At 42.1% G+C, this 23,465-nt stretch overlaps 2 protein-coding genes across 5 annotated transcripts; one reads left to right on the plus strand and one right to left on the minus strand.

Annotated features, from left to right (window-relative positions):
- Nucleotides 1–7,396: 7,396 nt before the first annotated feature.
- On the minus strand, nucleotides 7,397–15,178 carry fancb (FA complementation group B). 4 transcript variants are annotated; one of them, XM_048978152.1, is made up of 9 exons: nucleotides 15,030–15,178; nucleotides 13,290–14,265; nucleotides 11,979–12,134; nucleotides 11,777–11,872; nucleotides 11,131–11,259; nucleotides 10,766–10,926; nucleotides 8,995–9,356; nucleotides 8,586–8,826; nucleotides 7,397–8,093 (listed from the first exon to the last, which is right to left on the minus strand). In XM_048978152.1, the coding sequence occupies exons 2-9, from the start codon at nucleotides 14,259–14,261 to the stop codon at nucleotides 7,670–7,672; spliced, it is 2,541 nt and encodes an 846-aa protein (XP_048834109.1). In that variant the 5' UTR covers nucleotides 14,262–14,265; nucleotides 15,030–15,178; the 3' UTR covers nucleotides 7,397–7,669. The 4 variants fall into 4 exon arrangements, with proteins under 4 accessions (XP_048834109.1, XP_048834107.1, XP_048834108.1 ...); XM_048978150.1 differs by having other exon boundaries at nucleotides 15,004–15,178; XM_048978151.1 differs by having other exon boundaries at nucleotides 14,571–15,178.
- A 147-nt stretch (nucleotides 15,179–15,325) lies between these two features.
- LOC125709573 (motile sperm domain-containing protein 2-like) lies at nucleotides 15,326–22,994 on the plus strand. Its single transcript, XM_048978164.1, has 10 exons — nucleotides 15,326–15,493; nucleotides 15,579–15,636; nucleotides 15,966–16,121; nucleotides 16,941–17,027; nucleotides 18,247–18,401; nucleotides 18,811–18,871; nucleotides 19,276–19,314; nucleotides 19,432–19,556; nucleotides 19,743–19,853; nucleotides 20,923–22,994. Exons 1-10 carry the CDS (start codon nucleotides 15,461–15,463, stop codon nucleotides 20,926–20,928), a joined length of 831 nt encoding a protein of 276 aa, XP_048834121.1. The 5' UTR covers nucleotides 15,326–15,460; the 3' UTR covers nucleotides 20,929–22,994.
- Nucleotides 22,995–23,465: the final 471 nt, after the last annotated feature.

Below are 23,465 nucleotides of genomic sequence, written 5' to 3' on the forward strand. Positions count from 1 at the left end.
GGCGGCAAAAGGAGAGCTTTCCAGAGAGAAGAAAAGCTGTGCACTGAACTCCCTTGTGGTATCTCTGACACTTCTCTCAGTTTACCAAGACAGTATCTGAAGTGAGGAGATAATCCTCCACCACTTCTCATGGTGACTCATGCCTTATGATGCTAAAAAATAAATCCCACCATCTGAGACTCAAACTGTTGAAAACTGAGCTAATTTATGTACCAGGTAGATAATAATGCCCCCGTGATCATTCTGTTCCTGCAGATGGCTCCTCATGCCCCCATGATCATTCTGTTCCTGCGGATGGTTCCTCATGCCCCCGTGATCGCTCTGTTCCTGCGGATGGCTCCTCATGCCACCGTGATCGCTCTGTTCCTGCGGATGGCTCCTCATGCCACCGTGATCGCTCTGTTCCTGCGGATGGCTCCACATGCCCCTGTGATCGCTCTGTTCCTGCGGATGGCTCCACATGCCCCTGTGATCGCTCTGTTCCTGCGGATGGCTCCTCATGCCCCCGTGATCATTCTGTTCCTGCAGATGGTTCCTCATGCCCCCGTGATCGCTCTGTTCCTGCGGATGGCTCCTCATGCCCCCGTGATCATTCTGTTCCTGCGGATGGCTCCTCATGCCCCCATGATCATTCTGTTCCTGCGGATGGTTCCTCATGCCCCCGTGATCATTCTGTTCCTGCGGATGGTTCCTCATGCCCCCGTGATCGCTCTGTTCCTGCGGATGGCTCCTCATGCCACCGTGATCGCTCTGTTCCTGCGGATGGCTCCTCATGCCACCGTGATCGCTCTGTTCCTGCGGATGGCTCCTCATGCCACCGTGATCGCTCTGTTCCTGCGGATGGCTCCACATGCCCCTGTGATCGCTCTGTTCCTGCGGATGGCTCCACATGCCCCTGTGATCGCTCTGTTCCTGCGGATGGCTCCACATGCCCCTGTGATCGCTCTGTTCCTGCGGATGTCTCCTCATGCCTCTGTGATCATTCTGTTCCTGCAGATGGCTCCTCATGACCCCGTGATCGCTCTGTTCCTGCGGATGGCTCCTCATGCCCCCGTGATCGCAATGTTCCTGCGGATGGCTCCTCAAGGTTCCCTTTCTTCCCCTTAAGAAAACCAGCAACATGGCTCTTGTAAAAACATTGACATGAGACCCTGCAGACCTTTGCTCCTCACTGAAATTTACTGGTACATTTAGCCCATAATGATACAGCCAAAATGAACAATCTGCCTCTGATTGTGTCCTTGTCTACTAAAGTCTAATAGCACTATAGTTTACCTACAATACCAATCCCAAGCTGGCAATGTGAGAAATAAGCTTATGAAACTGAAACAGGGTTCATTTCCATAATCCCACTGCCTATATTAGTCCTTGTTGGGTTCACCCTATTCATGGTGGATAGTTTCTCCAAAAGTGATGTTTTCTGTCTCAACATTTGCCACGGTATTTTTTGTTTCTCCACCAGTTAATTCCTAGAATGGAAACATGCCTGACAAGCTTTCTCTACTCACATTACTCACAAAGTCCCTCAGTACAGTAAGTACAGAGAGGATTATTATGTGCTGTCAATTCTTTGGCTTACTGGAATTCAATCCATCTTCTGGAGGCATTTATCCAGGATCACAGCAACACTGGACCACATCCAGAGAAACACAGGTAGAAGAAGAACAGGATACCAGTGACACACAGTGTTATGTCAGAATCCAAATACACGGCCTGCCTTTGGACTGTGGGAGGAGACCAGAGTCCCCAGAGAAAGCCCACTCAAATGTGGGAAGAACAAAACGAACATGGGCAGGAATTGTACCTACACCCACAGAGGTGTGATGCTACATACCTTTAACTGCATTCTAATTGTGTTAAAGCAGGTAATGCCTGACAGTGCACAACATTCGCATTCTCTATGTGACTTTCAGCCTCAACATTCTGCATGAAAAGTTTATAAAGCAGCTTATTTACAACCTATTGTCAGTGAGAGTCCTTATCTGCTTCAGAATATCATCCATCCATCCATTTTCCAAACCGCTTATCCTATTCAGGGTTGTAGGGAGTCTGGCTATGGCAGACTGGCAGGGAACGATCCGGGATGAGTGCCAAGTCAGCGCAGGGCACATTCACACACCTATTAGCAATTTTAAGTCCAGTTAGCCTCAGCATTTCAGAACTGGGGGAAACTGGAGAACCTGGACGAAACCCTAGAATGACACAGGGAGAACACGCAAACTCCACACACATGGAACCCTGGTGGAGACTCGAATCCTGGGCCCAGACGTGTGAGGTGACAGTGCTAACCAGTGCACCACCATGACACCCCCATTTAAAAATTGCATACTGTATGTACATCACATCCATTGTTTCCATGGCAGCAAGACTACTAATAGAATTAGTTAAAAATTACAGTATTTCAGTGATAATTTTCCTATTTAAAGTTATTATGAAAAAAATGTACTCCACAAGACCACAAGGTGTCTGAGGTATCTAGTACCAAGACGTTAGCAGCAGATCAATTAAGTCCTGTAAGTTGCAAGGTCGGACCTCCATGGAGCAGACTTGTTTGTGCAACACATCCCACAGATGCTCAATCAGAATGAGATATCAGCAATTAGGAGGCCAGGTTAACACCCTGAACTCTTCTTGTAGCTTCCTCAAGCCATTCCTGAAGAATTCTTGCACTGTGGCAGCGTGCATTATCCTACTGAAACGGACTGCTGCCATTGGGGAATATCATCGCCATGAAGGGGTGTACTTATTCTGCAACAATATTTAGGTAGGTGGTAAGTGTCAAAATAACACCCACATGAATGCCAGGACCCAAGGTTTCCCAGCAGAACTTCGCGCAGAGCATCACACTGCCTCTGCCGGCTTGCTTTCTTCCCAAAGTGCATCCTGGTGCCATCTCTTCCCCAGGTAAACGTGGCCATTCACGTGATGTAAAAGAAAATGTGAGTCATCAGACCTGGCCACCTTCTTTCATTACTCCATGATTTAGTTCTGATGCTCATGAGTGCAATTTAGGAGCTTTTTGGCAGTGGACAGGGGTGAGCACGGGCACTCTGACTGGTCTGCGGTCACACAGCACTGTACACAGCAAGTTGCAATGCATTATGCGTTCTGACACCTTTCTATCATAGCCAGCATTACCTGTCTCAGCAGTTAGTGCTGTAGTAGCTCTCCTGTGGAATCGGACCAGATGGACTGGCCTTCACTCCCCACACACAGTGAGCCTTGAGTGCCTATGACCCCAATGCCGGTTCACTGTTTGCCTACCATGAACTACTTTCGGTAGGTACTGACCACTGCATACTGGGAACACCCCACAGGACCTGCCATTTTGGAGATGCTCTGACCCAGTTTAGCCATCGCACTTTGGGCCTTGCCAAAGTTGCTCAGATCCGTACACTTGCCCATTTTTCCTGCTTCCAACACTGACTGTTCCTTTGCCTAATATATAATGGCACCCTTGACATGTGCCATTGTAACAAGATAATCAATTTTATTCACTTAACCTGTCAGTAGTTTTAATGTTATGGCTGATCGGGAATGTGATTTAAATCACTGAAGAAAATGAAGGAAAAAAATCCACATGAAAGGTTAGGGTTAGGGTAGGGTGACTGGCATCACTTGCAATTGTGGTTGCTTTCCGGAACAGGCGAATGGTGTATATGTCTTTCAGGGAGGGGAGTGATGTGCCAATGACCTTCTCCGCTGTGTTCACTATGCGCTGTAGGGCCTTTCTGTTATAGTCAGTGCAGCTTCCGCCCCACACAGTGATACAGCTGGAGATGATGCTCTCAATGGTTCCTCTGTAGAATGTGGTCATGATGGGTGGTGGGGTCCCTGCTCGTTTGAGTTTTCGCAGATTACAATTACAATTTACAATTTTATATAAGAACAAATCCCCACCACCCAGACAATAATAAAAGTTTACAAGAACAATGGATGAATATAAACACAAATAAGCTTTGTGCCAACCATCTGGCTTAACATTATGGCATGATACACTCAGTGACAGGACAGCTTACGCTCCCAGACAGAGTGGTGGAAATGAAATGAATCTGCACGTGGTGAAATGGTGGTCATGTGATTGTATCGCTCTGATTATAATATCAGATCAAACAGAGCTGGCAATATGGACACACTGCAGGTCCCATCTCAGTAGGGTGTGACACCCCCCTGGGCTTGGATACATGCACCAGTACGGTGCGGAAGGGAGTCATACAGCCGTTGTATCCTCTCCCGTGGCAAGTCGGCCCACAGCTGTTGTTACTGGCCCTCGAGATCCTACAGATTGGCACTGGGTCTGAGTACAACAATCCTCCCTTGGTGTGGTTTGTCTTGGGTGATCGGAATCTTCCTGACGTGTGAGGGTGCCCTCATGTGCCCAGTGATTTGAATATCGGGCATCTGTGACATCTGCATGCCCCACATGGCGGGCAATTGCAAGACAGACCAACCAGCTTCATGCAAACCCACAATGTGACCCCTATCAAACTCCGTGAAGTTCTGGTAATGCTGTCTAATGCGTCTATGAGGCATCCTCTGTGTCTGGTGACTAGACATGCCAGCTCCTTGCTAATCAAATCATTTACATATCCATCGCTGGTCTGCACGTGTACCAAATTACATCCAAATCAGACGATTTCTTCTGGGTGCAAGTTATTTTGTCACTGAGTGTATTTGAGACCACAATTGGTCAGAGATGAGATATTATGTAGGCATACAGCAGACTTGCTGGATATCAGACATCTTTAAAACTCTCAATACATGATCACAAATGAGAACCATCAGACTAAAACATCATAATATCACTTATTAATATTATTGAATTAGTCAGTGTCAACGTCACCCATAGATGACCTACAATGTAGGCTTCACTAATCATAAGAGGTACTTTATAAAAAAAAGCCCAAGTGATGCAAATTTTGCATGGTGGGTTTGAATTCCACAGAAAAACATTTGGTTGCTTATCCTCAAAGCCAAGGAGCTTCCTTGATATGCTGTTTTGTTCTGGCAGCTCAACACATCCATCTGTGACACCTGTGATCACGGTTTGTGCTAAAGTGCAAAGTCAAGCAGTGACTACAGGTCTGCTTGGGACTACAAGAATTGCAACAGGTTACCCGTAATCTCTAAGCAGGTCCAGTGAAGAATAAATCTCTACAATACAATCTGAGTGTTGCTATACTTACCCACGTAATACGAACGACACACAAATGCATATATTCCCGGAGATACTAAATAACTGGGGTTTAAAAGAGGATTACTTGCCCGTGAGCATCAGGAGCACCTCTCAGGAGGTGGCCATCAAACCTGCCTAACGGCAGCCTCCCAATGGAAAAAAAATCAGATACTTCGCACCATAGAAATTTTGCATAAAAGGTGAATAAATTCCACACTGTCTCTCTCCCTTTCCTGCCTCTAGGTCTTGACAAGACATTTTTCACTTAACTAGACTGTCACCCAGTGTGACAAGTTGCAATTTGGGAAAAGGACTGAAAAACATCCAGAATGACAAGCTGTTCTTATTTATAATCACCTCCATTAAATATTCCCACATCACATGATGCTAGGAAAGAAGAAGCTGCGATCTGTTTAGAAAATGCCTTCATAAAGAGAATAGAGATTCATGAAGACACAAGCATGTGGGACAAGAGGGCGCCATAGCTATGCTGCTCAAATGTAATGAAAGCTGTTATGATACTGGTATGACAGGATGAATCCTATCTGCACATTTATGAGCATGTCAGAAAGACGTAAAACCAGTATACAATAATAGGGTGACAGGATGAATCTTATCAATGCATTTCTGAGTTTGTCAGAAAGACATAAAACCAGTATACAATAGGGTGACAGGATGAATCCTATCAATGCATTTCTGAGTTTGTCAGAAAGCCGTAAAGTTAGTATATGATATGGGATGACAGGATGAATCCTATCTGCGCATTACTTAAAACCCACCTATTTTCCTTGGCTTTTGGTTCAAGTTGAGCCCAGACATCTTAGTGCAGCGTTATTGTACCTTATTTTATTATTCATCTTATTTTTCTGTATTCTATTGTCTCTATTGTTCCTTGTCTTATTGTTGTCTAACCTATGAAGTACCTTGGTCAACTATAGTTGTTTTAAATGTGTTATAAAGTTGATGTCAGAAAGACGTAAAGTTAGTTTGCGGTAATGGGATTACAAGATGAATGCAATCCTTTCTGAGTATGGCAGAAAGATATAAAGTTGGTATAGAATAACAGGATGGCAAGATGCACCCTATTAGCGCAGTATGGTAGGTTGATTGCAGTACAGAGTACCTAACACATAGTACCAGTCAAAAGTTTGGGCACACTTACATTTATAAAGTTTTATTTGTACTATTCTTTACATTTTAGAATGATTATGAAGACATCAAAATTATACAATGACATATTTGGAAGTACGAAACAAAAAATAATAATTTGTGGTGGGCAGCTTTGTGGGTTGGAAAACCCATGGTCAGCATAGAGATCCCACCACTGGGCGCTTGAACAAGGCCCCTAACTCCCAATTTCAGTTTTCTAGGGTGGCCTCCTGGGATGCCTTTCCACCCAAAACAAACAGACTGAAAAACAGCACATATCCTAGGGCTGTTGCAATAATAAATGAACAACGAAAGGGTATGCTCTCTTTCACAAACCTGTGCAATACCTTAGAGTTAAATTTGTGCAATAATTCTTAAACTTTCTTAAACAATGTGCAATAACCCGCTCTGTTATATATTATTTTTGTACATAAGAACATTATTTTATTGCTTCTTTTATTCTATTATTTTTGCACTGCAAAGGACTGCATACAATTTTTGTTATACTTGCGTAATGACACTAAAGATTGTGATTCTAATTCAGCTATGTTGAGGTCCCACATATGCTGAGCAGTCATTGACCACTTTTTTTCCCTCTCTGGTCAGACTCCTCCAAAAATCACTTTTACTGTGTTTAGGTCAGGTGGCCAGGTCATGTGATGCAACTCTGCTTTGTTGACGGCTTTGCGTGTTCATACCTTCGACTAGTACTGTACACATAGAGTAGGTAACTCCCTTGATTTGATAGCTATATACAGCTTTCAGATTTCCTTTTGATGGGCCATTTTTTTTCACGACAGGTTAATTAAGCTCTTAAACACCAAAAGAAAAGCAAATTACCTGCAGCATTAAAAAAGGTGAGCAATTCAGCAATCCAGATTTACAGCAAACCAACCATTTTATAGAAGGATGCATTTTTCAACGATCATATTAAGAGTGACTATAGCAAAGTACCTCTGAGTTTTTCATGCCAAAAGCCCCGCCTACCACTTCAAATTGTCTACAGGACAGGCACCTGTAGTAGCTGGGCAGCCCTTTCTGTGTGCCTTTAAGCTCAGAAAACTGAATTCATGCCGGACACAAGGTTTTATTTAAAGCATTTAAAGACAAATATACAATAAGATCCAATTACTGCTTTTCTTGTGAATATGCCCATATACGATATGAGAAGACAACACACACTGAAATGGAAACTCGGCTCTTTTGAATTTTTTAAATGGCATACTGATTCAATCTCATTTTGATCAGAATTTTATTTATTTTAATTTCAGGACTGCATTCACACATAAACAGCTGGATTGTACATGTTAACTGGCAAACATGACTACTCACAACATTCAAGCATCAGTCTAGGCAGACAGCAGGGGGGGCGTACAGGACCTCCCCCAGCGAGTAGGCAACAAGGTCCCCCTCCAGCCCAAACTGGGACACGGTAGAGCTGAGCCCACGATACTGCTCCATCTCCACCAGGGGGCTCCAGGCGCTCCTGCTCCGCTCCCGGTCTCTCTCCATCTTAATCCTGTGCGCCTGCAGCTCATCCATCGGCTGCACCTTCTCGTATTCTTGGGCTCTGCCCTGCACCTCCATGCTAGCAGCACTGAGGAGTGAGGACACACCATCTCGCAGGGACAGTGCCTCCCGCTCCAGGGAGGAGGCCAGCACCAGCACCAACTCCTCCGCTGCCTTCCCCCGGATGTGCTGGACCTCACAGGATGGAGGCAGGAAGTGGCACAGAGAGTCCAAAACCTGGAGCAGCTGAGTCTGGCTCCTAGGAGACCCCAGAAAGATGGCAAATCAGTCTCCAGATAAAGACAGAACACAAACCAATCAAAGATACAGTGCAGACATGTGGATTTGCACAGCAAGCCTGACAGCAATGAAATAATAAAGTCATATCAGCTTATGCAGTAGGACTGCCTGCCCTGGGTGGGGAGATTACACTGCACTTATTACGTAAGCACATTACAGAAACAGTATAAAAGCCTAAGAGCAGCACAAAATGCGAATATAATTAAATGCAAGTGTGTGTTCATCTTGGAACAGGCAGCACACACTGTGACGTCATACTGAACAGATAGTCATGGCAGAGGGGTGAATAACTGGATATAAAGATCCATTGTAATAGTGTCCAGTCAAGCCTTTTAGCCGCTCTGTACTGAATGAAGCTGTACATACAAACTGCAGCATGGCCAGTTATGCTGCCAAGGGTACCATGTGACCGGGCCACCTCATGGCCGTCTCTGCTCTCCGCGTTGCTCACCTGCAGCAGACGCGCAGCTCACCCTGGAATGGCGTCCTCTCCTGCCAGTGGAACAGGATGGCCGCACCCGGCTCCGCTGCCACAAACAGGAAGTAGCCAGGGCTGAACACCACAGGCTCGCTGCGGGCCACTCCCAGTAACCACTGGGGCACACAGTGCAGGGTGCGCTCGGGGGAGCGGAGAACGAAGGAGCAGGATTCCCATGCTGCCAGCAGGCTCAGGAGGTCTTCGGAACACTCCTCTAGGAGACAAAAAAGGGGCACGATCTAACAGCAGCCAAAGAAAAGCGGAGATATACGAAGACAAATTCAAAAAACTCCCCAGTTGTCCATTTCCAAGGAACATTTTAAAGCTGTTAAATCTACTTAAAATGACAAAGGTTTCTCAAAAACCAACAAGTTCAATTAACCTGTGGTGAACTTGCAGCAGTTGACCAGGTGAGGGCAGTATTTTCCCTGAGCCACATCCTGGATGTCCAGGGATACATGACCGCACAGCGTGGCAAAAGCAGCCCCCTTGCTACAGCCAGTGTGAAGCAGTACAGCGCACTGGATCCTGCCACAGGCCACCAATGGGGCCAGGTCAGTCACCACGGTAACAGTCAGCCTCTCAGCCCTGTTACTTCGGTCCTGCTTTGTCCTCTTGGCCGGGGGCTCCTTTACGGTGGAAGGGCAGGGAAACCAGAACATTCTGCTGTGGGTCTGCAGCACGTGCACCCCTAAGCCCTGGCTGTCTTCTGACAGGAGGGACATGCTTACGCTCTCCACTGATCTGGAAAACAAATAACACTATTCACTGTCACACCATTCCAGCTAATTTCAGAAACCGAAATGCTGTATTTGCAGACTCGACATTTACAGAACATTTCAAAATTATATCGCCATGTGCCTCGATCCATATTTAAGTTGTCAGAACGGTAACTGGGACACAGAGAGAGGTCTCTGGCTGATGGACTTCCCGTTTTCCTTATGGGCCCAGCTGATATACCAGGAGAAGGCGTCTCTTGAGTGTTAGTGCAAATGGCTGTCATGGCTTTGGATCCACAGTTTGGAGGGCTGCAGGTTACTGTTGCCATGGCAATCAGGCAGACAATACCCCCAACGTCTGGAGCGACTGCTACGGTGAGGCAGAAGCTTCAGCAAGACACTCACAAGTACAAACGAAAATAATCTGGATTTCCCCCAGTAAACAGGTGGCTCTAAGTGGCTTCAAGGACATGCAAGATGTGTCAAAGACGACCCCTGCTGAGAAACCACCCCTAAGAATCAAATTTTGGTAATAGAAACTGATTATTTTTACAGAGAAAGTTCTGCATTTAGCATATATGAGCACATGGAGAATTTCTGCTCGACATGTACCAGAAAAGCAGCGTGAGGATTTTACACAGTAAAGGTCTTATAAGGAAACATTTACTGGTTTAATATCACGATATAATACAGGGACAGAATGAGCACAATGGACACAGCTCCAGTGACACTGTGGGTGCAGCCTACGATCTGCTGAGTCACACAGACCTGCACAGACGTCTGCCTCACTGATGCACTTTGACCTTGAATTCAGTATACACCTGACCGTTATTAAAGCAGGCTCATTCTTTTGTTTTTTATAATGTCAGCATGCCCAGGGGGGTGGACAGCAAGTTGACTTGGGACCCCCAGAGGTTTTTTTTGATTCCTCTCCTCTGCTGTCTTCTGTCTCTCTTTCATCCCACCTTCCCTTTTCCCCTGTTTCATGTACCATTCTCTATAAATGATAAGATGAATAGCCACACACCCTTGGGAAGCACCCTGGGGCGACACTATTGTGAAAGGCGCTAGATAAAAATAAACTGGACTGAGCTGAAAATTGCACCCTAAGGCTTGCCTTCGCTTCCCCAAGGCAGCTCAAGGTGTAGATAAATGGTAAATGGACTGCATTTATATAGTGCTTTTCTACTCCTATGAGTACTCAAAGTGCTTTACATTTTATGCCACCCATTCACACACTGGTGGCGGAGGCTGCCATGCAAGGCGCCAACCTGCTCACCGGGAGCAATTTGGGGTTCAGTGTCTTGTTCAAAGACACTTCAATGGCGTCAGGAGGAACCAGGGCTCGAACCTGCAACCCTCCAGTTGCCGAACGATAGCACTACCACCTGCGCCGCATTCTTCCCCTCCACCATCTTCCCCTCGCTCACTTACGAAGCGGCCTGCTCCGTCAGCACTACACCCACGACCAAGCGATCCTCAACGACACGCTGCCATATTTTCTCCACGGGAAGAACATGGGGCTCAAATGCGGTCAGCCTCTCATCTGGGCCTTCATTCTCCACATCTTCATCCCACAGAGATACCAAGCCCTCCTGCAGAAAGATTGGCCACCATCATTTACACATCTACACACTTGCTCCACCCCACATACTGCCATAACACCAACCAAGATCATGAAGAGGTTCTACCTTGAATCATACACTACATACTACATCATGGATGTCATGTGACACAATTTAATATTTACCCACATAAATAGTCAAAACTTGAATTAAGCACACAAAAGAGCACGGTACCTGGTCTGCCCTGGACACGACATACTCTCTTCCCGAAACAGCATCTACCAGGGCTTTTACTGACTGCAGCAGGAGCCTGTCTTTCACCTCCAGCTCTCTCTGAAGGTCCCGGAGAGAGGTCATGCCCAACTGTGGATTAAGATAAGGCACAAAACCAAGGTGAACCTGCAATCATTATTCTTTTAAGCCCCCAACGCAGAGATATGGTGGATTTGAACTGTGAAAGATTCTTGACCTAAACAAAGAATCTCAGCAAGATTCTTGTGACTACTGCAGAATCCCGCAGGTAAAACATGAGCATCACATTACATGACAGCTACATGTGCATCACTGTGAGGTACCCAGGAGGTGAGCCAGCAAACTTCTGACTCTATGCCCCATACCCCAAAATGTATACAGCATGTGTGAAACTCTGACTATATGAATCCAGACATCTTTGTATTCATTCGTAATGAAAAAGAGCTGGATAGCTCAATCACTTGGAGCTTGCCTTGTGGAATTGAAGGACCCATATTCGAGCATGGGACTGACTAATGGGGTTATGTTGTTATTCGGGTTATGTTGGGGTTATTCGAGCATGGGACTAATATATATATATATGACAAATGATATATATGAAAAATGGGGCTCCATTTCGTGTCTGCACCTGTAGTCGAGACTCTAACACCTGCACCATCCGGAGGTAATTCTCCTGTAGTGAGTCTGCAGCACCTGAAGCATCATCCACCACATTCTGTCTGGTCTGAAGGACACAAAATTTACTTTAATCTAAGTAACAAGGCCACATTACAAACCCCAGTTAACATACGAAATAAACAAAACTGGCAAATATGGTAAAAGTGGCTTACAGTGTAAGTCATATCACCAAGGTCGGTGATGACAAACTCTGCAAGTGCACCCTCTGGTGGTTCATGCTTCTCAAAGAGCATCAGCAACTGGTCAGTCCCACAAGCCACAAAGTCGTCCACATGGAGGGAGCTCACACCCTCCCAGCAGTGAGCCACCTGACAACCGGGGACAAAATGAATGTAGAAAAGAGAACAGACACCCCTAGGCTGTCTTTAGAGTCAGACAGTGAAACTGAAAGAAAAGCAGAAAAAATACAAAGAAACTGTGCTCATATTTGTCTACACCAAACACGACTTATTAAATCGCTGGCCTAACATGCTCTTCTCAGAAGAAATGCTTACATTCTGAGAGGAGGGATAAGACCAAATTAGTATGGGAGCTGTTACTTGCAAGACCCAATAACCTAAGCATGAGCCATTCACAAAAATCCCCTCTCCCAGCCAAGAACAGAATAAGAAGTCTACTTACAAAATCATAAAAGTATGATTATAAAAGCAGAGTCATGGCACATAAGCCCACAAATGATTATTTATGAATACGTTTAATACACCTTTAACTATGAAAATGAAGTTAAATGGGTTATACTCTTAGTTCTGGCACCTGGTTTGGTAGCTTTTCTGATCCTTTTCAAATAAGAATACATTTTCCTCTGTTGCACAATTAACAAATATTACTTTTAATGCTGCTTAAATCTGCTGGATTTAATAACATTTAATGACTCTAGACTTCAACTGAGTAAGTAATGAATAACAATGAGAGAATGGTAAAGAAGTAGTAAAGTCAATTGCAGATTAATTATTAAAGTAAAACAAGACAGCTGGAAACACTAGACTTAACAATCAACCAAGATAAGACTAACGTGGGTGGGGAGACAAAGGTTCAGGCATACTTTGTCCCCTTTTATCAGTATTAGTAAAATGCACACAATGAAGAACATTTCTATTTATAGTTAAGGCTTTTCCCCTTAGTGGTAGATAAGTCTTAATACAATACCAAATGCTGTTTTCAGACTGTTATTTTCTTTTTCATAACAACACAAGTTAACAGGGAACTAAGCTCAGAACATGGCAAAAGTATAGCCAGGGAATAAAAAACAAAAGCAACTATTTTCCAGAAAAAAATTAAAGGGAAAAAAAAGAGGGCAGAGAAAGAGGAAGCAAAAGTATCTTAAGTAGAACCCGCTAGATGTCAAACTGCATGGAAGCATGAGTGTGTTAAGTACATGTGCTGCCCTGAACAGACAGCAGGTCAGAGACTATATGCCTGCCAGGCTCAAATCTGACAAAAGCACCTTCTGCTAAGGGTCACACCTGAAAAGAGTTTTTCCAAATGGCACAAACATTTCCCCCTTGGAACGAGACAAGGAAGAAGCAGCCGCCCAGCCCTGTATCTGCCAGCTGCACATTTTCAGGTTCCTCAAAGGGAAGCTTGCAAATGTCCTTGGGGATCCCAGTTTCGAACCGCACCAGCTGATTTTTGCTGGTTGCTGCCACCAATGACGACTCAAATTTGTCGCCTACTTGTTCAGCAGAGACAAAAAAAATGCATTTCACAACAGAAATGTATGCATTAGGTAAAATGCAAGCTCCATCAAAAAGCTCTCCGTCCTCCAGGAAATATCCAACAGCTTGGTGTGGCCAGGTGATCTTTGGCTGCTTTTCATGGTCCTTCTCAGCTGATTTTTGGGAACCAAGAATCATTGTGTTCCTTTTGCCAATGGGTAACTCGCCAATATAATATACTGACAATAACTGAACATTCACTTGCTGAACCTCACCAACTTCCACAGATGTATAAAAAATACTATTTGCATGACTCCATAACACAGTGGGGCCCCGTGCAATTGTAACATTGTCTTTCATTTCATATGGCAGCTTAAACTCTAAGTGTCGCTCGAAGGAGTCTGAGCTGCTAAGAGTGAGAAGTATGTATTTAAAGGAGTTTGTTTTTCTCTTCTGTTGTTTGAGTAAAATACAAGGAAGCAATTGTCCGTTTTTTACATCCACAGCAGGGGCACAAGTAACCAGGCCAAACTGTGAAGTGGCTCTTTTGCTGACGAGTACTTTGCTTTCATTTCGGACCAAGAAATGTCCTGCCTCTCGCCCAAAGGACATCCTTCTGAACCTGAGCTCTGACCCTGACTGAGACTCCCTCTCAGAAAAGGAGGGTGCCAGCTGGACCAGCAGGATGTCACTGTTAAAAGCAAGCAGTCTAATACACTGTTCCTTCGGAGAAACCATTGTGCTTCCTGTAAGGGGGGCAATTTTGAAGCAGGCATCCATGTCCCTAAATAAAGACAAAAAAATGTAATAGTCCTTGATCATTTCTGGAAATGTGCAAGATAGTTAATGATTTGATGCAAAGTTAAGGCACGTTAATTAATCCTGAAAAACCCAAAAGTTATGAGTTCAGAGCACAAAACTTCATTGCTATAAGTTCATGACCTTGAATCCCATTATGTCCAAAGTTTTACAATGACAGACAAAGAGACAACGACAGTTAACTTTGGTACCCAGTAGTTGTCACACACACACACATACACACACATTAGAGCAGGTAACACAAAATAGTAAACAAATAATATAACCCACCTTACTGTTTTTAAACAAACTGACGACACATTACAAATGGGTCTTGTTTAATTACAAATGCGTTATGTTTATATAGTGAAAGATTTTGGGATATTTAACACCGGGTAACTAAGGGGTTACCACTAACTAAGCAGTGGCGTTTCAGCTAGTAATATCTTTAGTCATTCACAAGCGTAAGGATAGCTGCTATCTAGCTAGCTGCCCTTATCGGAATTCTTGTTATCGGACTACACCAAGCTGACTAACTAGCCTAGCTAGCTGACAAGTACTTAAAAGTTTCATTAAAACAAAATAATGAGCATGTCTGAGATATAGGACCCGCAAACCAGTCATTTTGCCAGGCTAGCACCAACAGCTAAGCCACTTGGCACGTGCATGTATTTCTACAGGCATTTTACAGCTACTTAGTTGGTTATCCAAAAGCAGATATTACCAGTTGATGAATCAGGATCCAGTTACCTTGTCCGAATTTGAGTAATCTAACCCATATATTATCCTGTGAGACAAATGAAAAGCTACTGATATTTTCTGGTCAGAATGTCAAAACTTCCCGCTTCTAAGTGCATCATGGGAATGGTAGTTTAGTTTTCAAAGTGACATCGTGGGAAATGCAGTTTACGACGGCAGTCATCATGTCTCCATAAAAGCTTTCTGGTTAACATCACACATGCTCTATAGCTGTAATTTTGCGTTTTTCGAAGTGCTTAACGGGCAGCTGGCATGCTGTCATCGGGGGTTTACCCTCTGTGAAAAAATATGCTGACAGGCAGGGTGTTGACATTTATAGCGCCTCGCAGAGCCAAAATGGCGCACTAAGGAAAGTCAGTGTCACGACGGGTCCCTTTTTATACGCCTGGTCTCCGGCTACCCCTGCCAGCGCTGACGTGACCATGGCGAGCGCCGAACCTTCTCTGTCAGAGCAGGTAGACACAGTTTATACTGAGGGTGAGAAATAGATGGTGTAACTTTCAGATGTGTGGATACTCATGTATTTCCCTCTTTCAACAGGATATTGAGAAAAAGATAGAGGAAACAAGGCGGAGGTTTAAAACGGAGTATCTGAAAGGTAAGGCAGCTCCTCTTAGGCTTAATGTTGATGAAGTCGTAATTGGAAATTCACGAAGTTAATACCAATGTCCAAGAGTGTTAAGTAACACACATAAGTAAAACTTAAATCTGTGAAATGTCTATTTATAAAGAACTAATGTGTTGAACGGTTTTCGTCCTTGTTACACTGACAGTACCGAAACATCATGTGGCACTTATTGAAGTGGGTAGAAGTTTTTAAAGTTTTGAAATGGACGTCAGATTACGCTGAACAGCCCATGTTATATGTCGTTTTGGAAATCGAATTAATTCAATAGGAATATCAAAATGAAACCGTTATCTCCGCAGACTCATGTGACAGGTATGACCCCAGGGACCTGGAGCAGCTAGAGAGCGATGACTCCCTGGTGGACGCGTACCTGACGTGGCAGCACTATGCCGTGGACAGGACCATCAAAATGATAGACGAAAGCTTTCACTGGAGAAAGGCATTCCAATTGAACGGTAAATGGGTCGGATTTGGAAATGGCAGTGATAACTATCTTTAGAATTTCTCAATGCCCCCCCCCCCCCGCCCGCCCCGGGGTGCACCTTGCCTCACCAGGATAAGCTATTAGAAAGTAGATGGACAGTCAAAAAATTAGAAAGAAATTAAAACAGTACTATTATGTACAGTATTTAAATGTTTCTTTAAAATATAAAATTGTTAAATTTAAAATTGTCAAATCATTGTCTGGATAAAAGAGATAATCATATTCCACTCTGTAGTTTTATAGAAATGCTTTAAACAGGCGAGTTGTTTTTAAGCAGATTTTGAGTTTAATCAATCCTAACATAAGCTGCGTGCACTGTGGATATCCTTCACCCAGAGCCATACTCCAGTATTCTGCAGAATAGGTACAATACCACTGTCACCTCACACCTCTGGGGTTTAGCCTTTTGAATAGCAACTCCTTTCGTTTGAACTTTGCATGTTTTCCCTTTGTCACAACCGCTTTCTTCCAAAAGCTAATTGGCATCTCTAAATTGCCCTAGCATATGATTGTGTGTGTGTGCCTGTGGATATATATGTGCCGAGTAATGATCATAATCCCATTTAGGGTGTACCCCTGCCTCACGCCCTCTGCTGCGTAGGGAATGCTCCCTGGCCCTCTGCCACCCTATCCAGGATAAGCTGTTGGAAAACGGATGGATGCTGTTCAAAGAGTTCAAAGTTTGTCTCTTGTCCTTTTGAGCAGTGATATGGCGAGGCGGTGCCTGTAGGCAGCTTCTTGAGTTTTACTTCTTTGTGTGCATTTTCTGGAGTCTCTTTGTGTTTCTCAGATATCACAGAAAGCCGCGTCCCCAAATGGACATTCGAGACTGGTGCCGTCTATCTGCATGGCTATGACAAAGAAGGCAACAAGCTATGTAGGCGGATTCTTCTTCCAGATTATGATTGTGTTTATTTTGCTGATGACATACAACTGATGATCATTATACCCCTGGTAATCAATATCTTTCCCCTTTTCCAAATAACTGGATATCTTTGTGTTAACCTTGTTCAGCCTTATCAGTGTTGGTTTCTGGACTTGGTCTGCTATACAACACAAAGATTGTCTGTTATATAAATGGATTTATAAGTGCACCAACCTGACTTTCAGTCCCAATGCCGATAATGATACCTGGGCTTTGGGTATCAGCCGATACAGAGTTCCAGTCTGTTAGCAGTATATTTGTATATTGTGTTGTGTGTGTGTGTGTGTGTGTGAATATATATATATACACACACACACACACACACACACACACACACACACACACACACAACTGATTTATTTGTTATTTATTAATAATATGTTGTTTATATTTGTTAATATAACAAAAAAATCAGTATGTATATACATACATGCATACATACACATACATACATACATACACACATACAGTGCACACACAAAGTTTTGCTTTGTAAAAATCAGTTTCAGTAAAAATATTACAAATCTCTTGAGTCTGTAACAAAGTCATTATTTGTTTACAAAAACTATATATCACATTAGGAACAACCAGTAGTTTTTAATAAAACATGCATTTCAAGTAAATTGAAAACCCAAGGTATAGCTCTAAAAGGTCTGTTCTGAGTTAAAAAGTTCATTGACAAGCAGTGTGACTGGGGCCTTTGTAATAACATAAAACACCAAAGCACTGTGTTTGGGAGCCAGGGACTGCAATTGCAATTAATAGCAAAATGGCAAGAACAGATCTAAATATGTAGAAAAAAAACATTAAAAAAATGCCTGTGCAGAAGATATGTGCAGATATATGAAATATTTCTTGTTAGTAAATTTACATTGACATTTTTACAGAATTAAGCAAGCATACCAAGGTTCTTTGTGAGCTCTGTATGTGTATGTGTGTGTATATTATATATATATATATATATATATATATATATATATATATACACATGATATATATTACAGTGTGTATGTATATAAATAAATTGAAAAAAGGTCTCAGGTAAGATGTGTGTACTGTATGTGTATTTTTTTAACATGGGATTCAAATCAGAGACCTTCTGATCACAGTTATAGACCCCTAAGCCACATATACATACATACATACATATGAATTTCTACTGTCATTTCAGTCTGGTTTAACGTTGGTCAGCATGTGAAGGATGCCAAGACCATCCAGGACAAGAAGCAGTATGTGGCCTTCTGGTTGGAACGGCACGTTAAACAACACCGCGGCAAGCCTCTCACAGTCGTGTTCGACATGTCTGATTCTGGGATCCGTAATATTGTAAGCATCTGCTTTCTCAAAACTCCCTTAATTAACACCAAAGGTGTCCGTGGGTGTTTGCCATTTGTACCAGCTGTAGTTTCTTGTAAACCATCTGACTCTTTCCACTAAGTTTTATAAAATAAAATCTACTAGTTTCACAAAGAGTGCAGACATTTGTCAATTTAACAAGACAGCAATGGCTAACAGAGAGAACTTTGTTGTACAGAATATGCATCTGAGATATGTAATTGCAGATTTTATAATGTGGAAGTTGCTGCAGGTCAGGAAGCATGGAGATGACTAATAAAGAATTAAGCTGTGGTTCCACGTGAGGTTTCTTCTTTGAATTAAAATAAAATAATATTCTTTGTAATCAAAAGACTTGAGTATTTTTATTGGATAAATATTCATTTTTCCTCTTGTTTAGGACCTGGACTTCGTGAAGTACATCATCAGCTGCTTTAGAACATATTATCCAAAGTTGCTGTGTAAGTATTAGAATCTAATTTGTCTTTGTTTTTTGGTATTTTAAAAGGAAAATACAAAACTTTAGAGCAGATCTACAAATCATACAGTAATATGTGTTTTACCCTGCTATTATTGTACTGTTTCCTGGTCTCTTTGAAAATGATGTCTAATCAAGTGTGAGAATCTGAGAGGGATATTTATGATCTTTCCACCTTTGCCCATAGTCAGTATGAAGACTCATACTAATGTTGTCTCAGTAAATGTCAAATCCATTCATTGATCTTTCTGTCATTGCTACATGCATTATGTCTTTGTGATAGATGCTGATTCAACTGGTAGTCATTAATTTTTTGCATTGATAGTATGCCATCATTGAATTTACCCACATTTTTAATTTAGCCCCTCTTCATGCTTCTCATTTAAGCCAAAATGATCCTGTACGAGATGCCTTGGATCATGAACGGTGAGCTACTCAGTTTTGCTTTACATGCAGAATTTCCTTTTTCCTGATACTGGAGAAAACTATGCTGCTTGAAAGACTCAGAATAGACTAAAATGTGACATTTCTCCTCTGATTCAGCGGCTTGGAAGATCATAAAGTCGTGGCTGGACGCTGACTCCATTGACAAACTGAAGTTTGTGTCCAAGAATGAGGTTGAGATATACATCAGCCCTGACAATTTGCCACCTCACATGGGAGGAACTGTATGTCTTCATTTCATTGTTATTTCATTGTTATTAGATACTGTGGCTTTTATTAGAAACTTTTTTTTCCCTAGAAAAAGTCTTGGAGTACTTAACATCATAAGAGTACATATGAGTATCTCTTTGTATAACTGCACCTGCTGGACCAGCTGAACACTGTCATTTTGGCTTGCTCTTGTCTTGTAGGACCCTTTCAGGTACAGCTATCCCCCGCTTCCTGATGACAGCTCCCAGTTCCTGGTGTCTGAAAACGGGCCAGTCAGCAGTGCAGTTGAAAATAGCAGAATCCCTGGAAAGGTACCATGTGACCTTTATCAGCTACACATTTACACGTTTTCCTTAAATACCAGGTCCAGTTCAAAGTGATCTCCATTTTCATTCAACCTGTCTCACTAAATCACTCTACGTAACTATTTAATTATCGATTAACATCTGAAACCACCTTTCTAGTGCATTTCGTGATCTTAACCCTATTGTTTATATTGTAATTGACAAAGTGCAACAACCATCCTCATTCAGTGCATCAAAGATGGTTGCTTGTTAGTGATCTCTGAACTTCTGGTTAACTTTTCTGCTTCTTTTAATTTGAGCATAATTGACATATAGTATCATACAACCAAATAATAAACTCCGGTGATTCTTTATTGCCCTTGAACATTGTTTTGATTCTTCATTGCTATCAAGACTGTATCTCTCAACTCCAAAAAAAGCTGCTCCATGTGACATTTTAATGGGCGACACTCTCCTGAAAAGTATATGAAAATGTATATTAGCTCTGACTATGGGCTTGAGGGCTCTGTCATGTTTCATCATGGTAGTCATAGTCAGTGAAGTACCATTGCAGTATTGCTATTGCAGTAGCACCCTTATAGGCTTCAGCACACCGAAAAACACTCATTAGCTTATGTCTTGTCCACTACTCATCCAGACAAGTGGTACTAGATTGTATACTTAAAAGCCTTGTGCCATCTAATTATTCTGGGAAGGACTTAATGATGTGGTTAGTCAAATCAAAGACGGTCATGTAGCTATGATGAGAGAGAACAAACTTGCAGTGGCAGTAGTAACTGAGAAGCAACTGAAGACATTAATGATATTAACCCTTGTCGAGTCAATGAGCTGCATCATGATTCTGTGGAGCTGTATTTCCCATTCAGCCCTAGTTCCTGTCAGTGGAAATGACACTGTTCTTCAGCAGTACCTCTCGTACACACAGGTGCATTGTGTCCCAGGGACACACAATGCTGGTGGCAGTAGGCACCGGTAAAATCTACATTCGAGCATGTATGTGTAGAAAATGGACTGTCACTCACCTACAACTGATATTGATGATTTTTAATGGTTGTTTTTTTCATTTTGGTAAAAGGACTGAAAAGGGGATTACACAACACCTTACCTGCACAAGAAGTACCAAAATCAGAAGATTTCTCAACAGAAAATGCAAGCGTACTCTATTGTGTATTTGTGAGTACACTGTCCCCCTGGATTATCATTGTTACCTATGTGTAGTAATTGCCTCAAATGATCAAACTCTGCAGAATACTTTAACCTGGACTTCACACCAAATATGAAACTGCTATTTTGAGGTCTTATGCATTTTTTAATATTTTAAGCAATATGTTCAATTTTGAAATTTGCCTTTTGCTTTAGAAACATAAGAAATTGGATTTTTTTGTATTAGCAGAATTTACCTGTGCGATTTAGTAACAGCTTATAATGCTTTGCTGAAATCTGTTTAAAAAGCTGTTCATTAGTCTACCTTAGCATTTGGGCTTGTAAGAAACAGACGATCCCTGAGTGTCAGTGTGGGCCTGTGGTTGATCATGACTGACCCTGATGTTTGTACCCTGCTTGACTGGCCACAGCACAAATTGATTAGCGCAATTAATTAGGTTTGCTTTTGATTACTGAGACCCAAAACAGGCATCTCCTATAATTTGCCTAGAACTGCAGACTTTTTTTCCATGTATGGTTTACATTGTCTATGGTTATGTTCACACAAGTTATCAATAATGACAAAGTACAGCCTCAAGAAAGCTTTACTGAAATGTTAGCACATAAATGTGTTAACAGTTTGCCTTCTTTAGCCAATAGCTGAGCACTGTCCAGACACGTGTAATACCAATTCACTAAGCATTAAAGCATTTCAACATTCCAGATCATGTATATCCATATAAAATAGGTAAGTAGCATGGAGCTGACTTGCTGGTTTATTGTTTGTCTGACCTGTTTGTTGAATAAATTGATTCAGCGGGCCCACACAGTAACCTGCAGGTATTACATTATAATACACGCTTATTCATGAATCATCTTATTACTATTCTTTTGTATATAAACTGTTAATCACATGTAAAGTAATCACTGTGATTTGGCACATAAATCTGTAACATCCAAGTCACATCTAGGTTACAGGATTACACTAATTACATTAACACTCCATGGTTACTTTGGTTGCTGGATAAGCTGTGTTGTCATCGTAACTTTTTTGTCTATGCATTTCAAATTGTGAATTTATTTGTGATTTTCTTTTCGGTAAACTCTTAAGTGAGTTTAAGTATTTTCATTCGTAATAATGGGAGCTTATTGAATGTGGTCCTTTTGCATTTTTGTCATTTTTTTAAATAGTTTTTGGGAATTTAATGATGTAAAAATGAAGGGACTCTGCTGCAAGAAAAGTGTTAAAAGGAATTCTGCACAAGAGTTAATTGTGTTCATCATGTTGCATTTCCACAGAAACTGCATTTCTGTGAATAAGAATATTTTTAACATGATGCCCTGAGGCATGAGCTGAAGATATTTCAATTCCAATTTGTAGTAGAAGATTATTTTTTTCTAATCTCTGTCAGAATCTACCAGCTGCATTCCCGTGTTTGTGTAGCAAAGTTATTGGGCCTTATAAAACGTATTCGTTTAATGTGACGGCCTTGTAACCTTCTCTTCCATGACTCCTTGGTTCTATGAATGGGACACATTATGGGGGAATTTTACATTTCTAATTTCTCATGAAAAGTAAACTGTGGTGTTGATTTCAAATATGTGACATTTCATACTATATGCAATATCAACCCTTTGGGGATTTGGGGAATTCCCCTTTAAGAAATTGTGCAATCTTTTAAGCATCAGTGGCCATTGCTTAACTGCCAAAGATTTACATTTAATGTTTTTATGACTTTGTATCTCAGGATTAATTTTGAAGATCCCGCAGATAAATTGCTGCATATTAATCAATAACTGATTGAATGAACTTAAATGGACATATGAAGTGATGTTTTTTTACCTTCAATCTTTAATCTGACTGAACTGTAATAAAATAAAGAATTGAATGTTTTTTTCATTAAAAATTAAAGAAACAGCCAGTAAGTGGGTCTTCTGTATGCAGAATCAATCAACTAACGGCTGTATTGCACTGTAATAAAACAACCTCCCAGATTAAGCTGATATTCTTTCTCTCTTTCTTTTTCTTCCTCCCTCCCTATAAGGAAGGACGGGAGGTTGGGCTGGGCTTATTGTAGCCGATGACCTACAATCTCAGTATAACCCTGCAATGGACTAGATGCCAAGCCCACATTACCAAGCAACCATTTAATAGTGTTATGATGCACAAAGGGCTTGACATGCAGATGTTTCCAGTTTCTTCTGCTTTTCTTCGTTAACAAAATGTAAAAATAGAATGCTGTGGTCATGTGCCTCGTGATCGAGTTACTGGGACAATGGTAAAGCTGAAGGCGGCATGTGGTTATTTACAAGTCATAGCACAATGTCTTGGCATTAGTTTGACTGTCAGTACCCACCAGGCCACCTGTATCCTGACCTGTGCAAAAAAAAAAAGTGTGTTACATTTCCTTTACATTTCATATAGATAATTCTCTTTGCAAGTAAGTTAACTGTGAAACCTTGTGACAGGCTTGC

The sequence above is a fragment of the Brienomyrus brachyistius genome, chromosome 16, assembly GCF_023856365.1.
Source record: "Brienomyrus brachyistius isolate T26 chromosome 16, BBRACH_0.4, whole genome shotgun sequence".
In the NCBI taxonomy this organism is placed as follows: domain Eukaryota; kingdom Metazoa; phylum Chordata; class Actinopteri; order Osteoglossiformes; family Mormyridae; genus Brienomyrus; species Brienomyrus brachyistius.